Source organism: Gymnogyps californianus, chromosome 5 (assembly GCF_018139145.2).
Source record: "Gymnogyps californianus isolate 813 chromosome 5, ASM1813914v2, whole genome shotgun sequence".
NCBI classification, from domain to species: Eukaryota; Metazoa; Chordata; class Aves; order Accipitriformes; family Cathartidae; genus Gymnogyps; species Gymnogyps californianus.
Window position 1 is genome coordinate 13,772,968 of NC_059475.1, and position 22,076 is coordinate 13,795,043.

At 42.2% G+C, this 22,076-nt stretch overlaps 1 protein-coding gene across 3 annotated transcripts in view; it reads left to right on the forward strand.

Moving 5' to 3' along the window:
* Positions 1–22,076, forward strand: part of LMO1 (LIM domain only 1) — a 61,866-nt gene that overhangs the window by 31,971 nt on the left and 7,819 nt on the right. For all 3 annotated transcript variants that reach the window (XM_050897825.1, XM_050897826.1, XM_050897823.1), the window contains exon 2: positions 12,858–13,071. In XM_050897825.1, the coding sequence (XP_050753782.1) occupies positions 12,858–13,071 (214 nt within the window). The remainder of the gene's footprint in view (positions 1–12,857; positions 13,072–22,076) is intronic.

Genomic DNA, 22,076 nt, shown 5'->3' on the forward strand with positions numbered 1-22,076 from the left:
GCAGCCCTGCCCTTAATGACTTTTATTCTCACAAACCTGGTTTACAGATATTTATAGTCTGTGAACTTTTTCTTGAAATATCAAAATATTTGTAGCTATTTTCTTTTTTCTTTGAGGGGGAATAAATTACCTGGTGTCATTTGACACTGGTGGATATGTTTCTTTCTTTGATAAAGAGCAAATTTTCTTTAGATTCAGTTTCTTGAACTCGTAGGAAAATTGTATCGCATTGAAATGCTAGAAATTAATCTAAATAGCCAGTGTAAAGTAAAAATGCTCCCTCCGCTCTAATTAGCATGGCCTGGTGAAAGCCAGCTTTCGGGCTGCCTCCATCGCTAACCGCCCAGCATCGTGGCAGATTGACATAATTTCCCTGTCCCTGGGGAACCATAACAGAGCACTCCCTGAAGTGCTCAGAATCCTGAAGGAAATTGGGATCTCTTTTTTTTTTTCTCCCCCCCCCCCCCCCTTTTTTTTTTCTTTTAAATTGGGTTTCTGGAGTGCTTATGTTCATCCAGAGGACTGTGGACTATTAAATAGAGGGGGTTTTAAAGGTTTTTCTAATTGCCACACTTCCTCCCTCTCCCCCCTTTTAAGTGGCTTTGGACAGTTGCAGAACTTTGAGTTTAAATTTGTCTAATCTCTTGAGATATCTAGGTAGGGAAAACTATTGTAACTGAAAATGGCTCTGACTTTTTTTTTTTCCTTTCTTCCATTTTAATAGATATGTTTAGTCTACTTTAAAAGCTTTCTAGAGAACCTTTTATAACTGGCTAATTTAAGCTTGTCAGGTTTTAATTATAATCTCTCTATACACAAGTTAAGATGCTTAATGCTAGTGAAAAGTTCTGAATACAAAGCAAACCTGTGTCAAGTTGCAGAGCACTCTTACCCGTCTTAATTGCTCCTGGTCTGAACTTTAACCTTAACTCTCCCATCTGTCTTACACACTCCCTTCTCTCATCACAACCACTTTCTTTCTGTAGAGTGCTGAGGATCTGTCTTAATTCTGCAGGATTTTTAGTCTGGCAAAAAACTGCCATCAGGCTGTGGATGTTCAGCTCCTTCTTTATCCCACTGCAGCATGATGCACCCTGCTGCCCTGGGTAGCCCAGAGCATGCCCTTACCCCTGCTAGTGGAAGGCAGGGTACCTCAGCTGTAGGAGAAGTGCCTTGGATCCCAAATGTTGTGACAACTTCTGGTCTCTGGTAAAATCTCTTCCCAACAGCATCAGTAGTGCTTTTTGTTTGCAGTTTTACGGATGTTTTCTTAGGTAGTTTATTCCTTTTTAGAACAGTTGTCTGCCTAATTTTCTAGCTATGACCCAGCCTTTGTGGCAAAGGTTAGTTGCATCTTTTTCTTAGATAAGAATGAGTTGAATTCAAGCTTAGAAAATTAGCCTTGAAAATACTCAGTCAGTGCAGATTCCTTCTGGAATGTGCATTTAAAAGTTTGAATCCAAAATTGATTTGGAAGTACTCTAATCTAAAATAACCCTGATGTTAGCATTGTTGTCTGCAACTCCTGCTAGCCCTGGCATTCCGGTTCAGTGCATTGGCACACAGTTCCCTGATGCTGTGAAATTGAGACTCATCTGGAGATACAGACTTTTCTAAAAAGGATTGCAGGGCACTTAAGACTCCTTATTTCATTAGTTCAGTGAAGGAGTTCTTTTCAGCAGTCAGGAATCTCATGATGAGGTGGACGAAAACTGAGCAAATCAAGCGGTAGACACTCCCATGGAAATGGAGTGGAGAAAAGCTGCTCAGTAAGTTTTTTGGCCTAGAAGTGTGGCATTTTTGGAGCTGAAGGTTAGTGGTTTAGAATTTCTTTTTAGTCTGAGGCTTCAGGCAAAGCATTAGTCGTACGTACCTGGGCCAGACTTCAGGAGGTACATTTCAGGAGGCTTTCAGTTCTGCACACTGGGCTGGGTCATATGATCATATCTCCCCCCCCCCCCCCCCCCCCCCCCCCTTGTTTTTAACCAAGTGTAACCATCGGCATCTTCACGTATGTTGGTGAGAATTAAATGGAGCATAAATAACTGAATTGAAGAGCAGACTTCCACTTTAAGGGGATCAGTTGCTGTATGAAGCAGTGGTAATGATCCAGAGGAGCAGGATACATTGAGGAAAAGCGTAAAGTGTGAGTACCATCCAAAGTGCAGGCAGCAGGTCATAAATTCTTGTAGTGGTGGTGGTCTGAAATTCAAGGAATAGGATTAGAGAGCTACGGTAGGTTAATGAAAACAGCTCCCTTAGGATCAGCTTGAATTCAACTCAGTGGTCAACCGTAAGAAGAGGAATGTCTTGTGCAATTCCAACTTCTCATCCATATTCTGAATACTGCGATGCTCCTGAATGCTTAATAGAGTAGAATATGCTCTGTTACGGTATATTTCGTATGACTTCTAAGATGCTTTAATGCAAACTAAATGTCATGCTAACTTGCCCCAAACCCTTAGTGCTCACTTTATTCTGGAATATATGGTGAATTGCAGCAGAGTTTTCAAAGCCTTTCTGAGGCATTTCACAAAAAAGAAACTAAAGGAAAAAAAAAAACCCTCTTGCAATTTTACTTGGGTCTTTCCTGTTGTCCAGGGTAATAGTGCTCAAATCCTGTCTCTATACGTCACCTCAAAGGAACTCATTATAGAATGAGTATACAACAGCTAATGCCAAGAAACCACTTTTAATTCTTATCAGCATAATTTCTTGTAAAGAAGGGTTGCATTAATGGCCAGCTGTGGCTTGTGAGCCCTGACTTAATCAGTTGTGAATAACAAAAATTAGTTTAGGGCATATAGTTACTAGCCAACTGCAGCTATAACAAATGTTTAATGAACAGTATTGCACTGTGGTCTGCATACCTTTCCCTGTGAATGAAAGGGGAAATGGCCAACAGCAGGACTTTCTCTGTCCTAATTGTAGGAGCGAAATGAGGTAGAGTAAAATCTGTCTGTGGAAGCAAACTGTGGCTAAGTAAGGCTTAGGCTAGACCTCAGTAAACAGAAGAACAGAAGCAATGAAAGTATTTAGCCTCTGCTTTCTCTGTCTTCTGTATCTTTGTAGCATTAAGAGAACAACAACTTTAGTTGATATTATTTGCGAGGTACAGCAAGTTCTTTCTGACAAACTTCACCCTGCCCTTTTTCTAGTCTTGAAATATTAAACTGCCTTTGCCAGAGTAGTTGAGTGAGAAGGGTGCCGTGCTCTCTGGGGTCAGCGGTGGGATGAGAAGGATCATTCCAATTGTTGGTGGGCTATACTTTGTATAAGCATTTAGGGTCTTTGTGAAACTGCATGCAAGGCCAGGATATCCAGGGACCTCCTGTAGTCTGAGCATCTGCATTACAGAAGTCATGGGCTTTTGTCTGGTCATTCAAACCATACAGACAGGAGCTGAAACTGAGCAAAATGCACTCCTGTCCTCTTTCTGGCTCCTGCTAGAAAGGGCAAGACAGTGCTGGCTTACTGTCCCGCTCAAACTCTCCTCTGTCTCCCAGCCACCTCTGGGTGGGCAGAGGAGTTTGGAAGGGAGCAAGGCAAAACCTTTAGGAGCTGGTAGTAGGACTTTCAAGGTAATTTCAGGCCCCTGAAGTTTGCCTAGGCATTGGTGTGTTGACTGCAAGTGTGCTCCAGATAAATCCAGTAAAGTTGCACTACTGTGAACCATTTTTGGCACCTCTTCTGAGACTTGTTCATGTACAGCTGAAGCTTACCAAAGCAACTCCACAAATTCCATGGCTTTCCTATGTTGCCAGCCTTTCAGGAGGTTGTATAGTGTCATTCAAAACTTCAGGGCTTGCAAAAGGTTAGGGTATTGTTTATATCCACAATGATACAAATTCCACTTCCTAAATCAGTAATTATTTATTGGTTACTTGTGCAGTGATCACCAATGCAAAACTGAGATTGAGAGTCTCCACACCTGGGGATTTGACACAGAAACTTGGAACTGTGACTGCCTCAGCCCCTCTCTTGTACAACAGGAAAAGCATACCACTTCAAAATACTGGGTGGGGTGTGGGGGGAAGACGGGATGCTCTCTTAACCTTGGTTTTTCTTCGCTACTTTCATGAGACAAAATTCCAGTCTGCTTTATTTTTTAAGTCAGCAAACTGATTATATATTGTAAAAGATCAGTGTTTTCATGGGTGAGTAGTAATTACTGAGTAATGGCTTAAAACATTTCCTGAAGGAACATAAAGCTGTTTTTAAAAGTCAAGAGTACATTAAAAGGATTACCATGTAGATCTGATTTTTAGATAACACTAAAATGGATCCCAAATGGACTTATGAAAAGGGATGCTATCTCTTTAATGGAAAGTGCATGGTCTGACAGCTCAGCATGCAAATGGTCCTGCAAAGGACTATCTGTTGTGTTTTTTTCCTTTCAACAAGAAGGAAATAGCTCTCCTTGCCCTTCTCCTTTCAACTTTTAATAGCAGATGGGTTGGTCTGGTTTTGCTGGGAAGGGGAGAAGAGGCTAGGTTTGGGGAATAACTGCATCTTTCTAAATCACTAGAGAGGTGTATTTCATGACTTCTAGAAGGTCAGCAGCAATTATATCTCTTACATGGATTGCATTAAGTAGATAGACTCCCTCTGCATTCTCTATAGGTGAATCTTTACTTGTCTCTTGGAAATGAAGAAAATATGCAAATAAATTATAGTCCTTGTATATTTACTGTACTAATCTTGTGCAGGGCATAAGCATCAAAGCTTGGCTTTGCAGTTAAGTTTGGACAGAGGCAGGAGGGGCTGTTGTTTTCATACTACAATAACTTGCAATCACTATAGTGTTTGCTATTTCAGAGTTGCCAGCACAACTTTCTGGTGATTGATGATGTAAAATATGCTTTTGGCCTGAGCAGGATTTCTTCTAGAAACATTTAAAAGAGTATATTCATATTTCATTAAATACAGAGCATCAGGATTCCAAATTCTTTTGTGGTATTGCACAAATTATTATAGGCTCCAAAAGTCTTGAGAAATGTCTGTAAGCCTGTGAAAGCTTTAGATTGGATGGTCATCATTGCCTGCATTAAGGCCTGTGACAGATTGCTTCATCAGTGTACACAGAGCAGAACATCAAATGGCCATTTGGCAGTGGGCACTGAAATTCTATTAAGGTTGCTGAAAGCTTAGGTTGACATTGTATATGTCTGCAAAGAGGCAGAAGAAAAGATGATGATGGTCGTGCAATGATATAGTTCTATTCTCCTTAAAATATTCACATATATAGCATACCAAATCTGTCAGGATGATGTTAATGTTTCACTGCTAAACCTGAGCTCTGCTACATCGCACATCTTTGCTTATGTGTTGAAACCTCAGTAGTAATATGTTAAACAGTGCATTTTAACTGGAAGATGAGAATTGTGTAGCATTACATGTGTGCCTGGAAATAATTGACTTGAGTTTTTACTTCTCAAACACTCTTTGGGATTTTTAACTTGATATAGGGTTTTTCTATTTGATTTTCTTTCCTTTTTGGAAAGGGGAGGGACAAAAAACTCCCTGTATTTAACATTGGTACATAGGTTATTCTTAAATGAGCTGAAAAGTGAGGGATGAGTTCTTACCTTTGCGACCATTTGACTCAGAGACTCTTCTTCCATTGGTTTGCTTTGACACCCAAACCCCCTGAACAGAAAACTTGTAATCTTAGTGTCTTTTCAGTGGTCACCTGCAAATGGATGGAATATTGAGGAATATGGGATGAATTTCAGGCTAGTCATCCCTAATAATAATTTTCTCATCTGTGATGTTCTTATACTGCTGGAAAGATGGTTTGAGGGTAGTCTCTCCATTGCCAGACTTTTTTCTACTACAGACACTGAAGGAGGGAACTGGCCACCTAAAATCAGGACCCTTGCCAGACTGTAGGATGCTGAATTGTGACTAATCAAGAAAACTTGATCAGAATGTTCTCAGACTAGGTTGAAGGTGGAAGAAATCTGCACGTCTTTTTACTGTTCCCAGGGCTTCAAACAGTAAAAATGGATTTTACTGAAACACTACAGGTGCTAAGAATAAGCTTTGGACTTAGGCCAATTATGAAAAATTAAAGCTCAAACAAGCATATTTTATGAGCACAGGGAAAATGTTGCTTACCAGAATGATTTATAGAAACTGTTTTGCAGCAACAGTTATTATGGTTTGCGTTTAGTCCTGTTGCCATGTGTTCCTTTATAGCTACAGGTTGCCCTCTGGTAAGAGCAGCTCTGTAATAGAGAGAGTCTTAAAGCAGGTACTGGAAGTCTCGAAACTTTTGGGGAAAATGAAAATCTAGATTCTAACCCTAAACCTTGTGTCCTGAATCAGGACCTACGTTGGTACAGATTCAAATGATGTGAATGATTATTTTTGTTATCTTGGTCTATCTGAGCAAATGGCTTGAAAACACGGTCTCTGCATGTGAGATTGGAGGGGGATTTAAGCTGCTCATGAAGCTTTGGGTCACTTTTAGGCAGCTGAAACTGCCGGGGACACTAGACTCTAAAATATGTCTGTAAAGCTTATTCTGAACTGTAGGGCCAAAAAAATGCTGTGTTATTGGGAGGAGGACTATAGTTAAAATAGAAGTACTGATCAAAATATTGTTTCTCTTATTAACTGCCCTCTCCAAGTACTTTTTTTGCCATGCTTGGGAAACTTGTTCAGTAATGATTCAGAAGAAAGAATACCACAAATGAATTGCTAAAGCCACTGTAAAAATTACCTGCTGTATATTGCAGCATGAAACTGGAAATGAAAAAAGATTGTGGTTACTCATTGAATAATTTTGATGAATGGTCTAAGGCTTGTTCATAAGCATTTAGTTGCAAGTACTCGGTGTTCCAAATGTAACGTTTTAATTGGATATACAGATGACATGATGAGTTTCACCTTGCTGGCCATAATTCTTCAAATGAAATTCTTGGTGAAGATGCCCGAGACGGCGTACTCTCAGTTCAGTGGAAGTGCATGGTTTAACTTGTTTCGCAGGGTGTAATATTCATAGAAGGTGAGTAATACAATACTGGGAACACAAAGTGAGTTTCTTTTTAAGGGAATGAAATTCACTGCATCTTTTTGGCAATGACTGTCTGCATTTACTTAAATGGGTGATGCAGGGCTCTAATGCTTTTAAATGATATCAGATCCTCTGATAAAAGACATAAGACTGCAGCTTATTTATTGTGATGAGACAGGAGTTAATAAGATTACCCCTACCCTTCAGTTACTTTTTCATCTTTTGCAGCCAAATGCTAGGATTTTTGTTAGCAGGCAAAAGGAGGTCAGCTCATTTAAAGAGTGTTGATGCTAGAAATAAACATTTTTTTCCTTCAAGTGGAACTCTGAAACCTAGGCTCAATTGCCCAACTGCCAAAACTCCAGTCTTTAAACCAGAATTGCTTTTAGCACTGGAATGCTGCATCCCTATAATAACCACTTACATAAATTACAAAAAAAAAAAAAAAAAAAAAAAAAACCAACCCAAAACAAAAAAAAAAGAGAGAGAGGAAAGAAGTGTAACATAAACCTGCAATAATTGTGGTCTTTGGCAGAGGAGTTGTTCAGAAATGCGGTAAATGTGTCTGAAAGGCAGTGCTCAAGCAAGAAGTTGTGGTGGAGAATAAAAACATAATTCCAGTACTGTTGTGCAAGGTGCTGTACAACTGCATAGGAAGCACTGCACTGGAGTGGCTGTCACAAACCTTTCAGAGAGTAGACGTAGTGTGTGTGTGTGTGTGTGTGTAGTTATCTGCTTTGTTGTTGAGCAAGCTTTTATGGTAAAAGTAGTTAATCTGTGGAAAAGTTTTGAGGTTTTTTTTAAGAAAAAACAAACCAATCAAAAAAAACCACCAAAAAACTTGCAGAGGGAAAGAGTTAAAGCCATCTGCCTGAAAGTACAGTGTAAAACATACACACAATGTTGGGGAAATAAGCCAATTATGTGTGCTTCACAGGAGGTGGGGGACTGACCTTTGTGTATAATTAGTTCTTTTATTTAAAGCAAAGATTTTGAATAGAATAACTAATTAGCTGTCATAAATGGCAAATTGAAGATTTTGGCCAGATTCCTTGGGGAGTGTGGGAGGACGTCCCTCCTCCCACCCCGTACTGTACGCTCTGGCTCTCCTTATTAGGGTTGTTTTTAGTTCTCTGCAGTGGTAATGAGGAGTGCAGTGGCGGCACTTCTCAGAGCCCCCTCTAACAAGGCATGAAATGCACGTGGAGAAGAACCACCTTCAGCTCCTGCTGCTTTCACTCGGCGCATGTGGGTGTAGCGGAGGGCTCGGGTGGGAGAGGGGGAGGCTGAGGGGGGCTCCGGGATGTTGGAGGGGGTCTGAAAAGTCCTGGTGATATCACCTGTGTTTTATGCTCTGGACTTGACTGTATAAAATACAGGCAAGCTGCAAAGCCTTGAGGCATATATCATTAGCTAGCAGTCCCGCGTTACTCTTTCAGACCAATTAACCTTTAGAGTTGCATTAAAGAAATTAGGTGGTGAACTTCCATGCTTTCAGAGGGGACCAGTAGCTCTCTTGCAGACCAGAGCACTGTGGAGCTGTACACCATAGGACCATTGCAGATAACTGTTATTTATAAAAAGTTCCCAGGCTCTCTTGGAAATGAGGCTTTATGAACAGTGCCCTTAGAGGAACTGCAGCTGATTGCCATGTGAATAGAAATATCAGTAAAATGGCTTAGAAAAATTTAGAGGTGTACTTAGTGGACACCTGTCTTATAAAGCCAGCTGAATAATTTTACAGAAAGACCCCGACTGAGAAGATACGGGCTGATTAAAGCTAGTTTGTCTGACTGTGAATAGAGGTAAAGTTTAGATTACTCACTACAATAACAGCCTCTTTAGACACAGCCATAAATTTCAGTATGTCCAGAGGTGGTGTCTATAATTTTTTAATGTGCATTGGATCTCCGAGCACTCAGAACAGGTTTTGTTTTGTATTTACCAGCAGCAAGTCTATTAAGTTGTAAAGGGCATAGAAGGGAGTGTAGGTAGCCAAAAATAGAAAGGCTTCATCTACTGTTTCTAAGAAAAGATAGCAATGGATGGCTAGCAACAGGAGAGGAGAGCGCAACTTGATGGTACTTTCAGAATCTGGTAATCAATCAGCATTCCCTTTGTGATCATGTATTTAAATGGGTGAGTGTCCAGCTGTTAATTTTTCTACTTCTGCAACACTACTTTTCATTTTTTAATCCTTGCCCACAGAGCACACGTGGAATTTGTCAAAGGTGAGCCCTTTGTTTCTTGACAGGCCTGGTTAGACACCACATGTCCCTGATCAAATTGAACTAGGTATCTTGGCATTTTTTGGTAAGTACTGGGGAAAAATCTACGTAGAGAAATGAAGCAGCATTGCAGTCTTGCAGTGGGGAAATTTCCAAAAAGAAAGCGCAGCTCTCCAGGTGGTTTCTGCCTGCAAAGCCCAGACTGCTTTGGGTTTGCTGGAAGGGAGGCAGGAGGAGGAAAGTGGGCTTTGGTGTTGGCTGTGTCCTCTCTCTGCAAGCCTCCGACCGTGAAAGGGGTTAAGCTTCTGAGATGCTGCTCTCTTGTTGCTTGGAAATGACATGGCAAGCATTCGAGGAACCCTTGCTGATCAAGTTTGGCAGTTTTTGAAATTTTGTTTCACGCCTTGCCTGCTGTGTCAACTCACCAGCTAATTGCAGCTGCAACTTTCTGTAGTGGCGTGTGTGCTCTGTGCAGATGGGTTGGTTGGGATGTCGGAGGGAAGCCTCACAGACCAAAATGTAATTTCAAAACACTGAACCTGACCAGCAGAGGCTGACCTTGCTCGTTACTATCTGTGTGGGAATAGCAGCTTTGAACATCATATGATCTCTGAAATGGTACCTTTTTTCATTAGAAAGCCCCCTGCTGAACACTGACCAAATACATAGCTTTTTTCCTTGCTTAAGGTACTGTTTAAATATATATATGTTCCTTTGCTAGTTATTAGAAGAAAATCAAAGTATTACATTCCCCTTATTCACAGAAGCCTCTCCTAAGACAATGGTGTGCTTGCAATAGCGGGGAACTGAGATGGCCGCAGTGAGTGAGGGCTGCCAGCGCCACAGATGGAACAAGAACTGCCACTACAGTCAGCCCACAGCCATCCAGGCCTGCTTGCCACCTCAGGAGACCCTCCTAACCTGCCAGCCTGACCTTACAGATCAAACCAACCTCTCCTAATGGTCCAGCCAGGGTTTCATCCCTGTGCAACTGCCCTTGCGCTTGACCATGCTGCTGTTACAGTGGACCCCTCGCTCTGGGTGAGGGCAGCAGTAACTCTGAAAGGGCATTGCTTTCAAAAGCACTCGAGGGCCTTGGGAAGTCCTATCTGGCTGAAGATCTTGTATTTCTGAATCGCAGAGATGATCTCAAACCCCACCCATGCAGCGGTTCTCTTCTGAGGGGGTTTAAGGGGCTCTGGTTGTCTAGAATGTGCATTTTGAAATCTGCAGCACCTCCAGACACAGGATCCTCAAGTTACCTAGATGAACCTTGCAAAAGAATTGCATGATGACCCCCCCTTGTAAGAAATCCTCTTCTGCCTCTAAGGGTACGCAGCTCACATTTAGAGAGCCTGTTTGGGGGAGTGGGTTATGACTCACTGGTGTCTAGGACTCCTGTCTTAAAATATAATTCACGCATCTAGGTCTTAGTTTTCATAGGTGCGAACTATTTTCTTTCATCACTGGTACTGATCTTACACAGTTTGCAAATGCAAATTCGTGTATGCACCCTTCTCTGCCTCAGAATACGGCAGTCTCTTCTCACCATGTGCTGTTTTCCTGGCATGGAGTTGGAGAGAGCATGGGATGAAGGCTTTAAGTTTTCTGAAAAAGAAATTGCTCAAAAAGTGAAAATTACTTCTCTTTGCTGCTGAAATGTGCTCTGCAAAAAAAAAAAAAAAATGCTGTATCCAGAACCCCGGGGCCACTTCCCTCACTCTTGTAAGAAACTCTCACCAGGAGCACAGGGCTTCTGCAGTCTGACCTCCAACACCTGCAGTATATTACACTTCCGACACGTCCCCGTCTTTTCCCTCTTTCCAAACATGCGGGTGTTTCTCTGTGGCTCTGTATGCAGAATTTCTCTCAGGAGCGTTACGGGTTGCGTATGTGGCAGTCAAACACAGATTTAAGTTTTCACTTAATTATTGCATATTTGTTCACTGGCGTCAAAAGTTTGCTTGTATTGACTTTGCAAGCGAGTTTCGAACGTGCAGCAGCAAAGAGCAGGAGGGCTCTTTAAGCCTTAAGAGTTTTTGAATGTTACTTGACCTGTCTCCGTGCTGCTGAGACCACTTTGATAACAAATGGATCAATACCTCGCTGTTTGTGTAGAGGTGTCTTAAGTGCTATTGTCATCTGCTTGCAGCTCTGACAAAGCAATTATTACTGTAGGAGTGGTGGGTTTTACATGTGCTGAGCGTTAGCCACTGTCAGGTCACCCTGGCTTTTAAGGAAAACAGCAAATGTCACTTATTACAGTGGCACTGACTCGGTCCTCTCCGGTTAAGGGACTGTTAATAATTCCATTATCAAGCTGCTACTTTCTGGGACATCCAGTGCTTCCTGCAGAAATGGTGGCTTAACTTTGTGTAAGAGTATATAACCAGTGACACCTGCTACTATAGCCAGAGTGTCCCCTCTCATCTTCTCTGCATTGGTTAAGCCTACGGCATGCTCATTACAAGCCCAGCATTGTCATTTTTGGTGATTGACACTAGTAAAAATAAAAACCAGTAACAAAGTAAAATCAAGGCTCTAGAGAAAATGGGATTCTGGCATCTCAGTGAGTTCATTTCTTCTTTCATCATCTCCTGTCCCCTTCCTCGCCCACAGTACAATCCTTGTCTATTTTTCCACTTTGCCTGTTGATTCCATAAAATCCTCTCCTGCCTCCCTCTTAAACTGAGAAGGGTAACAGGTCTCACACCCATGTCAGTGCTCACCATGGGAGGCACTAGCTGCTTGGAGGAGAGGAAGAAGCTGGAGACAGCAGTGTGAGGAAGGTGGCCACAGCAAGTCTCCACCAGCCGAGTGACTTGAGTGTCCTGTCACCACCTCATACCCAGCTAGCTCATGCTTGCTTTGCAGTCCCAGCAGGGGTTTCCAGGGAGGAAAAAACTCCTGGCTTTTTACTACCTTCTCCAGCGGTACAAAAGGAGAAGGAAAGCTCTGCTTTGCTTGAGGAGCGTGGCTTCACTAGTGGTAGAGGAGCACTGGTTGGGTTATTCTCAGCAGTCCTCAAGGGCTTTTGAATAACACTTATTTTAGAGCAGCCCCTGGGCTGCTCGAGCTTTCACTGAGGCCTCTGTGACCATTGGGGTTCACAAGAGAATAAAAACAGTGGCGTACCACATCTTTTTATACCCACTCCTCTCCTTTCCCCATCAAGCTTGATCCAGCCAAGATGTTGGACTGGGGGTACGTACAGTGGTGGCCCTTCTGATCTTTGTAATTGCCTGTGGCAGGTAATTAACAACACACAGGTACTGGTAATGAGGGCAAAAGCAAATGTTGAAATCGCAGCCAGTTTATTCTCCTGCAAGATGTTAATTAAAAAAAGTCTGGTGCTTTGTGTCAGCCCTACCCTTAGGAAAAAAGGACTGTGTTCCTCCAGGTGTCACACTCCCACTTATCCCGCGACAGCAGATGAAGTTTAAATTCCTTTGACTATCAGCTTCTTGCAATGTGAACTCCTTGTAATGAAACCAGCAGCAGTATTTGCTCACAGATCTACCTATAGCTGACAGTGCTACCCCAAATGCAGGCAACCTATTCAAGCTGTTTGGATATCTTCTAAATGAAATGCTTTGTTTGCGTTGCAGGTGTGCCAATGTTATCTGTACAACCCAAAGGGAAGCAGAAGGGCTGTGCTGGCTGCAACCGGAAGATCAAGGACCGGTACCTGCTGAAGGCTCTGGATAAGTATTGGCATGAAGACTGTCTAAAGTGTGCCTGCTGTGACTGTCGTCTTGGAGAGGTTGGATCAACTCTTTACACAAAAGCAAATCTCATTCTTTGCCGCAGAGATTACCTGAGGTAAATAGAGGAACGTACTGTGGGCTCTTCCCAAAGCCTCTCAGTGTGCTGCCAGCTGTTTGTCTTTCTAAACCTCTGCTATGAAAACATGTACTTGTGCATGGTCAGCCCTACCCAGAAGAGGCTGGAGTTTCTTCCTCTGTCTAAGCATGGCTTCTTATTTGCACGTAACATATTTTGTAGTCAGGGAGGTGGAATCCTATTTTCAGGTCAAGGTAGAAGGAGGAGGGCATGACTTAACTCTTTATTATTATGAATCAACAAGAACAAACAGTGCTTGCTGAGAAAATTAGGAAAAGACTATTAATTCTTCTTGCATATCTTTAGTGTTATACTCCTGCATATTGACTGAGACCTGACCAAACCTTTATCTTTTCTTTTTCAGTGATAGATTTTAAATAGACTTCTAGTGCTTATATCGAGTCAGGTTCCTCCCAAGGGGCTCTTGTCTCTTCCCTAAGTAAACAAAGCAAACCACTCCAAAATTACAGATCAGCTTCAAAAAATTTTTCTTCAGGAGAAAGTCTGCAGAGACCATCACTAACTCTGAGATAGAACTACCCTGTCAGTGTGCATCTGCAATACGTAACAACACATGGGATTTTTTGCCTGGTGTGTATGGGGGTTTTGTACAAAATACTTTATATAACCACAAATGAATTTTAATAAGACAGCAGGCCTAATGCAAACATTCTTATGAGGGTCACACTGCAAAACACTCCAAGTTTTGCTCTGTTTTTTCTTTAGAAGAATGTACTTGATCTCCAGCTAATGTGTGTGCGCTTTTTTTTTTCCCCCTAAAGCACGGATAGCATTTCCTATGCAACCTCAACCAGCAAATACATCTGAAGCAAAACAAAAAAAACACGCTGTTTTAAGATAGGGAGGTAAAATGCCATCTAACCTTGTGGTGTCCAGAGGCTGGCTAGATTAGTCTCAATGATCAGGTGCTTCATGTGTTTCAATGTAAAACATATTCCTGAAAATCTTTAGTAAATATTTTATTAGTAAACTTGAACAAACAAGTTTCTCCTTCTAAAGATGAGAGATTAAGCACTGAGCCAAATAGAAGAAATAAGTCTATTAGCTGCCATATGGGAGCTGCCACCTTGCCTTTCAGCCAGGCAGTGTACAAGAGCATCCTGCCCACATGAGGATTTTTGCTCCTGTTTGAGCTGAAACTCTCCAGGGCACACGTGAAATATCTCAGCTGAAATTCTGCCACACAGGCAGCAGTCGCAGGTTCACACCGGGTTAGGTGGGATGCGTCCCCAAAACATAAGTGAGGAGGAGCTGGGGTAAGGGTGGAACACATCTGAAGGGGAAAAGACAGGATAAGCAGCCTTTGGAAAGGTGGAAAGGGTGCGGTGAGGGAAGAGTTAACTATCTTCACTATCATGAAATAATTTTTGTACCTTGCTTAAGTCTGAGTATTTACTAATGCCACAAGTCACTTGCTCTGAAAGTATCCTTAACCCTGTCTGTGCTAAGCTGAAAAAAGTGAGCTCCAGAAGGTTCTTTAACATGTAGATTTAGAACCCCAAATTAGCATTTTGGTTCTTCACTGACCCTCCTTCAGTTCAGCTGTAGTCTTTCTGTGTTGTGGACATAATTCTGATGTGTCAATGAAGAATATAACAGCTCTTGATCTTCCCTTGTTGAGGATTGCATAATTTCTTTTCATCATAGTATCACAATTGGGTTGTGCTAGGTACTAATCACAAGGACCCCCAAAACCTCTCAGGAGAGCTTCTTCCAGGAATAGTCTTCCTTCCAGAAAGCATAGGTAGCATTAGTTTCTGGAGTGTTTCTTTATACTTTATCTTGTTTATACTTTGTATTTTCTTTAACTTTATCTTGTTTGCACCCAGCTTGCCAAGCAATCCAGGTCTCTCCATCAGTCATCCTCCTCTTCGTTATTTATCACTTCTGTACACTTTGTCATTTGTGCACTTGATAAGCAGTGTTATGTTTGGGGTTTTGTTTTTTTGGTTTTGTTTTTTTTTTTTTTTTAATCTGACCTGAAAGATAGATATTCAGCATTATTCTACATGTCACAGAACCCTACTAGAAATACTCAGCTGGGCAGTGATTCCCATTTACATTGGCTTTTTGAGACCTATGAGCTACCCCATGTTTTGTCCATTTAATGAGCACCATATTGATTTTGGTTTGTTCTAGTTTCATAACAAAAATAATGTGCGGCATCAAATCAGACACGTTAAAGTGCCGAAGGAGAGCAGTATTGATGCTGTTAACCTTAGAAGAACCTCTTTATCACTGCAGTTGTAGAGCATTTCTTTCTTTCTTTCCTTGGTTTATCCTGAGAATGCTGCTTTGAGGTGGAAAAGCTTAATCTGTGATCTTCTCACTAGCCCCCAGACAGCACGACTTACTGGGGCACACCAGAAGCCTGTGCTAGAGATGGGAAAGAAGCCAGGAGTTGCAGACCCCAGGAAATGGCCCACGTCCCATCTTTGAGAAGAGAGGGCAATTCATGACATGAAACATGGAGGCAACAGTTGGGGCTAGTGTTTGACCATGTCCATGCAGCTTCTGTCACAGCAGCAGTTAAGCGTGGTCTCTGAAACAAACTTGTTCTGTGCCTGAAAGGGGTCTCATAGCCCCTCTGCCTCCATTTGCTGGGTTAGAATAATCCCCAGCCCACCAAGGGGGGAGTCTTGCTATTTGTGCAGCATGGTTAAATTGTGGAGGGAAGGCTTATGTGGCCTTTACTTTAAATGTTTTTCCCCTATCTGAATTTAGTCTGTTACAGCAGCTTTGACCACTAGAAATATTTCTTGGGTTTTGTGGGGAAGAACAATATAATTGTCATAACCCAGGAAATTTGACCAAGACTCAGGTAGGAAGGAACAACATCAATTCTGTAACACAGTTGTTAACTAGCGTTCAGCTGTTTAGCCAGCTTTACAGCTATGATGTTTTGTGTTCTTGCTAATAAGTAAATTTAGGTTTATACTATTTTTTGGGGGGTTCTGCCGAACTCCTGCGTTCTGTTCTCCTGATGCTAAGGAACCCTTTCAGGGTCCTAGGATAGGAATAAGGGCATTGCTATGCAGGTCCCGTATTTTATGGAAGTATAAAGCAATTTTTTTACTTTAAAACATTTTCTGTTGCCTTCTACCCATAATATTTCTTTCTCTCTCAATTTTAACTATTAGTTCTATTAATAGAAGGAACTAAAGTTGCCATCACCATCTTCTCTACTGTCTGTTCACTCCTGGTAATTTGAATTTTTCTTCTTGGAGAATTACCCATTCCCATCATTACATAATTCCTTCACTTTAATAGTTTTAGAGCCTCTATCCACATCTTTTTTTTCCCCTGTTAAACAACTAATGGTATTTGTTCTACTAGTCAAATTTTAGCAGAATTCATTCCTAAAAATAAGTTTTCATACCTCACACTGTACTCGCACCATAAAGGGAGTGCTTTATGTAAATTAAGGAATTTATTGTTGACCACTTCCTCTATATGCCTTTGAATAAGAACAGGGTGAATATTGCACTGATGTTTAGTAGGTCAACCATCATGTGAAAAATTAAAAGCTAGACTGATTCTGCACCCATAAATGTAAATATATGCATCTTTTATATCTGAAGTCCAAAAGGAATATTGCTGTGTAATGACCAGGAGCAAAAATTGGTGTTTCATAATCTCTTTATAGACCAATGTTTCTTTGAATTTACCTGTGAGCTGATTGTGTCGTTTAGGAATACGTGCTTCATTACCTGGTGAGACGTGCTTTCCCCTCCCCTTGCTCAGTCTCCATCTACGAGCCTGCAGCAGGCCTGTTCCTGCCTGTGCCTGCGAAGACCCAAACATTACCACCTAGCACCAGGATCCCACTTGCCTCGTTGCTGCGGAGGCAGCAATGTATAGGTGCTTACCTATAGACAGAAGGGGCTCCTGGAATATTTTGGGCAGCTTAGAAATTCAGCTGAAGTGGTTGTTAATTTGCAGGTCTGGGACCCTGCTTGTGCCACCCCTCCTGCGGGCGGGTGTTGTTGGGCCACGGCCACTGCAGGGATCAGGGACAGGGATGAACTTCTGGACTTCTGTCATCGGCGTGGGCAGAGCGCTGGGACGGGAGCACGGCTGGCTCCCGCCCCGCTGCGTCGGCATTGCTTTGGAGCCAGCTTCCTCCGAGGTGTTGGCAGCACAGTGGGCTGCTGGCCGCGTGCGCTGGTCCTCAGTGGGTTTTTAGAAGAAATCTTTCAAAAGTATTTCAGGAACTGCTAGCAGACCATAGCCTGATCATTTGTTTCAAAAGATAAACTGTCGTCATTGCTTGTGAAGGAACATTTGTTAACCTTCACATTTCATAAAACACTTTCTTGCTCATTTTTTAATCATGAAAGATGAAATTGGATCTCGAGTTGTTATCCTTGCAGTATCACCTCAGTCTCCAGCTGTGTCTAGATGTATCTTTCGATACAGTTCGTCTCAGCAAATAGATTTACCATTTGTTTCATAATCACAATTCCAGCATTCCTACCTCTAATTATTTTCGATAAGCAAATGCTATTGAAGAAACTGCTTCTGGGACAGAGCAGCTTAGCATGCAGCTCAGATGGCTCCTTGCAGCCCCCACACAGCAATGTGTGTTTGTTCCTAGGTATAATTAAACATTCACTAAGCTCCGGTTCACAGGGACGGTTTGGGTGTTGCATCAGGATTTCCCGGGAGGAACTGACAACTTAAATTTCACTGTGAAGTGCTGATGAAGAACGAGATTTTTCCTTTTTACTCAGCATGGTGCCCCCACACGAGCGAAGGCGAGTCAGGCTCGCTTTGACAGGAGCAGAACTGTCGCTTCTGCATGTTTGATATGCTGGTGTTGGGAAAGTTTTTCATCATTTAAACTGATTAGGGCCTTAATTAGACTCCAAAGAAAGCTCAAAACCTGCATTAAAAAATGATGGCGAATCAGTAAGTGAGAAGGGCTTTCCGCGAAGCCCTGATGCTGTTCTCAGTGGATTTCATGGAAATTCTTTTCACCCAGCTTCCCACATATTTTGATCAGTGCTGCAACCTCAGCATGGCATTGGTGCTGCAACCTGAGCGTGGCGTAGGTGCCTCTGGCAGGCGGAGCAGCCCTGCGCGCCCTGTCTGAGGGACGGAGACATCCCGGCAGGATTGTCATCCCCTGGCACTGGCACCCCTCAGCACTGTTTGTATCACGGAGACTTGAACTCCACCCTGGGCAGCTCCTAGTCCAAACGAGTCAGCTGGCCGGTACTGAGGTTTGCAGTTGTTGGATACTGGTTTTTGCTCTGCTCTGAATGCCCCAGCGGGTTCATTCTGTTAGTGAAATGCTTTAGGAGCCCTTTAGATGAAGTGTTCTGTATCTGGCAAATGTGCAGGGTTTAATTTTGTTGTGGGACATGAAAAGTGGTCTTGCACAAACATAGGCGCCCTGCTCTCTGGCACAGGAGGATGCAGGCAAATACCCTCCTTCTGGTGGCCTTCCCCAAGTCGGTAACGAAGGCCCTAAGCCAAACCATTAAACCACGGTTGGACGTGTAAGCGCAAGTCTTCAGGAACTGAGAAGTGCATGCCACAACTAGTAGAATTTAAGTTAATCTGCCAGAGACATCACTAATACTCTGAATGTAGCTTTAGCCTGCAGAAGCTGCAACACCTTTGAAGCAGCAAGGAGAGTCTTTGGGATTTTTTTTCCACCAGAGGAGCGTAGTGTGCATGCATGCACAGAGAGCATGCCCTGCCTGCTTTTCAAGGGACACATTTAGCATGGGGAGGAGAGGTATGAATGCAGTGTGGCTGAACAAATGGTATCTGCTCAGAGCTTAAAAATGTTGCTAAATTGAAGTGCTGTTCTTGCATCGCAACAGGGAGCATCTTGCATGCTATGTAGGATACCCTCACATTTACACTTGGTATCTATACAGATTAAGGAGGATTAATTAGGCTCAAAATACAATGTGTCTTGGCAACATTGCTGTGCTTTGTGACGTTAAAGCACAGATTTTTTTTCTCCATAGTAGCTGGTCCACGAGTTTCTCACAGCCCATGCCTTTCAGGATAAACAAGCAATGCTTGGTTTGTTCATTTGCTTTTTTCCCCCCTTTTTTTTTTCTTCTCCACAACCTCCCAGTGAGGAGGAAAGCTTATGGGGAGTAATTCTGCGCAGCTGTGGTATACTAGCATGCCTCTAGCACTTTCAACCTTGCAGTTTTCTGACTGCTGTTTTTAAACTCCACTAAGAGGACGTTGTTGCATGTGTGTTCAGCAGTGCCAGAGACAGCCAAGATGGGTTTTAAGGTCAGCGGCTTCAGTTATACCGTAAGAAAGGCTGGGGCAGGGCGGGAGGACTTGGACTTCTACCTGCTAAAAGTCCCAGCCCCACTGTAAATACCTACTGAAAATATGGAGGGAGAGACCAAAGGAGTAAAAATAAGTGAACATTCAGATGCGTTCTTCAACTGAAAACAGATGCCCTTGAGCAACCTTAAAGTTTATGCCCGGTAATCTCTGAACTAGTGCGGTCACTTGACCAGAGGGCTTTTTTTGTACCGTGCTGGTTCCACTCCTCCTGCTACGCTATCCATGAATGCCAAACCCTTTGGCATGCAAGATGTAAATTCTTTGGGATTGAACTTGAAGGCTTCATGAGAGGACAGCTTGACCAACTTCATTAGTATCAAAATGCTCCTTTCCTTCAGCTGACATGACTTCCCACTGCAGCACTGACAATGGTGTACTGGATAGGAGGGTGCACCAGCTAACATGTATTTACCATGCTGTAAATGCCTATCGCTAAGACTTTCTCTAAATATTACAGAAAGGCTGATTACAGGGAATTTGGGAACCTTGAGTCTGAAGCTGCTTTTAAGCTTATTCTTTTTATCTTTTTAAGTGATGTTCAGGCTTTCCCTGCAATTGGCGTATTCAGTACTTTGGTCAAATCAGGCTTGTAGCTCAGCATATTTCTAATATCCACAGATGGGAAAAACACTGATTGCAAGCTGTTCAGAGCCATCCTCACTGGAAGACTAGTTGTTGGTTCGTTTCACGTGGTAGGGGCAAAACCTTTTCTTTTCATGACGATGAGTTTCAGGTATGTAAAGCAAGTCTTGTTCTACAGCAGGTCCTGATGGAGCTAGGAAATAAATGGCAGCAGGCATATAGGGAAGGCGTATGGGAAAACCTATTCCACCTAGTAGCTGGAGAGGATATGGGCATGGGGTTCAGTAGCTCTTCAAAAACTTGTATATCCGATAATCTGGATATACAAATATATAGAGAAATATGTAGCTGTACACGATATCTACAAATGTAGATATTTAAGTGTTCAGTCCTCTTTCAGCTCATAATTCTTACCTTACAATGTTGACAAAGCCTCTTGTTTCAGGGAATTATCAGTCTCAACTCAGCTGTTTAATTTTGAACTTGTCTTGTTCTTCTGTTGTCTAAAAAAAATCCAGTTGACACTCCCAACCTATCCTTTCTGTACCACTCATTATTTATATGTGCCTGTCCTGGTTCCTCTTTTTTTGTATCTCGTGAAGTCACCAGCTCCAAAATTTTCACTCTTTCTGTGGAGGGAAGATTTTCTCCCTCTTTCTCAATTGCAAGCTGCTAGCTAGTCAGACACCAGGCTAGAGAGAGGAGAAGAAATGGGGATTCTCTCCTTGTAGGCAGTGACTAAAACAGATTGTTGTTTCTAGTGGTGACAGAAATAGGCAATCAGGTTCTCAGTTTAGCCACCCTGCACATTTTGGTCAGAGAGGGAAAAATCTGTTAAAAGGTGCTAAACTTAATGTGTTCATATGAGAAGTTTCTTACTCTTTTCCCTACAGTAAGGACCCTTTACCATTCTTTTTTCCCCCAAAACCTGCAGGGTGCTGTGACTTTACTATAGTTTGAATTAACTTCAGGTGTATTCACAGAGCTGATGAGGTCTGGATCATCACGCAGAAGACTACTCTTTAGCCCAGACAAGACTACATAAAAAGCATCCTTCGACAGTTGCCTACTGCTTCCAGGAGCGCTCCCTTCTTTTCCCATTAATTCATTTGCATTCACTGCTGCTCCTGTATGCCAATTAGCTTTAATTTTTACTATACACACTGACATCAATGGCCAATGAGAACAGCGCGTAGCAGGGTTTTTAGTGTGCCTATAAACTACAGAAAATTGTCCTTGGACAAACTCCTGCTTTTAGACTGGCTGACAACAATAGACATGGTTAAGTTCAGGCTAAGAGCCATTAAACATAATTACTACCACAGGGTAAAAGTTTAATTGTGCTAAATTTTAAATCTGCATAGTCTATGCTTATTTACAAGCTGGCTAGGTCTTCCTGTTACATAAGGGGGAATAAATCTGTACTTAAAAATTGTTGTCTTTTAACTTCAAAGGGAGATGAAAAAAAATGGGTTTTTTAGAAAAGCAAAACAACTCCAAACTGAAACCTTCCTGTATTTCCAGGTTCTTTTATGCAAATGGCTCCAAGCTGATAAGTAGATGCTGAGCATCTTCTGATAGATTTTTCTAATGCGCTTCAACTTTGTGTGCGTGAACGTGTGAGAGAGTATTGCATCTGTTATGAAGGTGTCTGGGGGACAGAATGCAGATCAGTTTGTTCATGTGGGGTTATTTTAAATTTAACCACAGATGGGGCTTGGGGTGGAAGATTTTCCTCCTGCTCCTTGTCTTCTCTCCCTCCTCCAATAATGTTAAGCTCCCCACCTCAGAAAGTTTCAGCTCAAGTAGCTTCTGGGTAAATAGGTATCAGAGGTGGCAGGCTTTTTTACAAGCAAATAAAAAAGGCAAAAGTCTGTATTCATTTTGCTTTTTCTTCCAGCAGATTAAAAAAAAAAAAAAATCATGTTCACTGAGCTACAAGTTATAGCGTATTTTTAGAAGCATGGTGAATATACAAGGGCTCTAAATCACTCCCTGAAAAGCAGATTAAAATTAGGAAGTGCTAGGATAAGTGTGAAATGTTCATCTGTTGG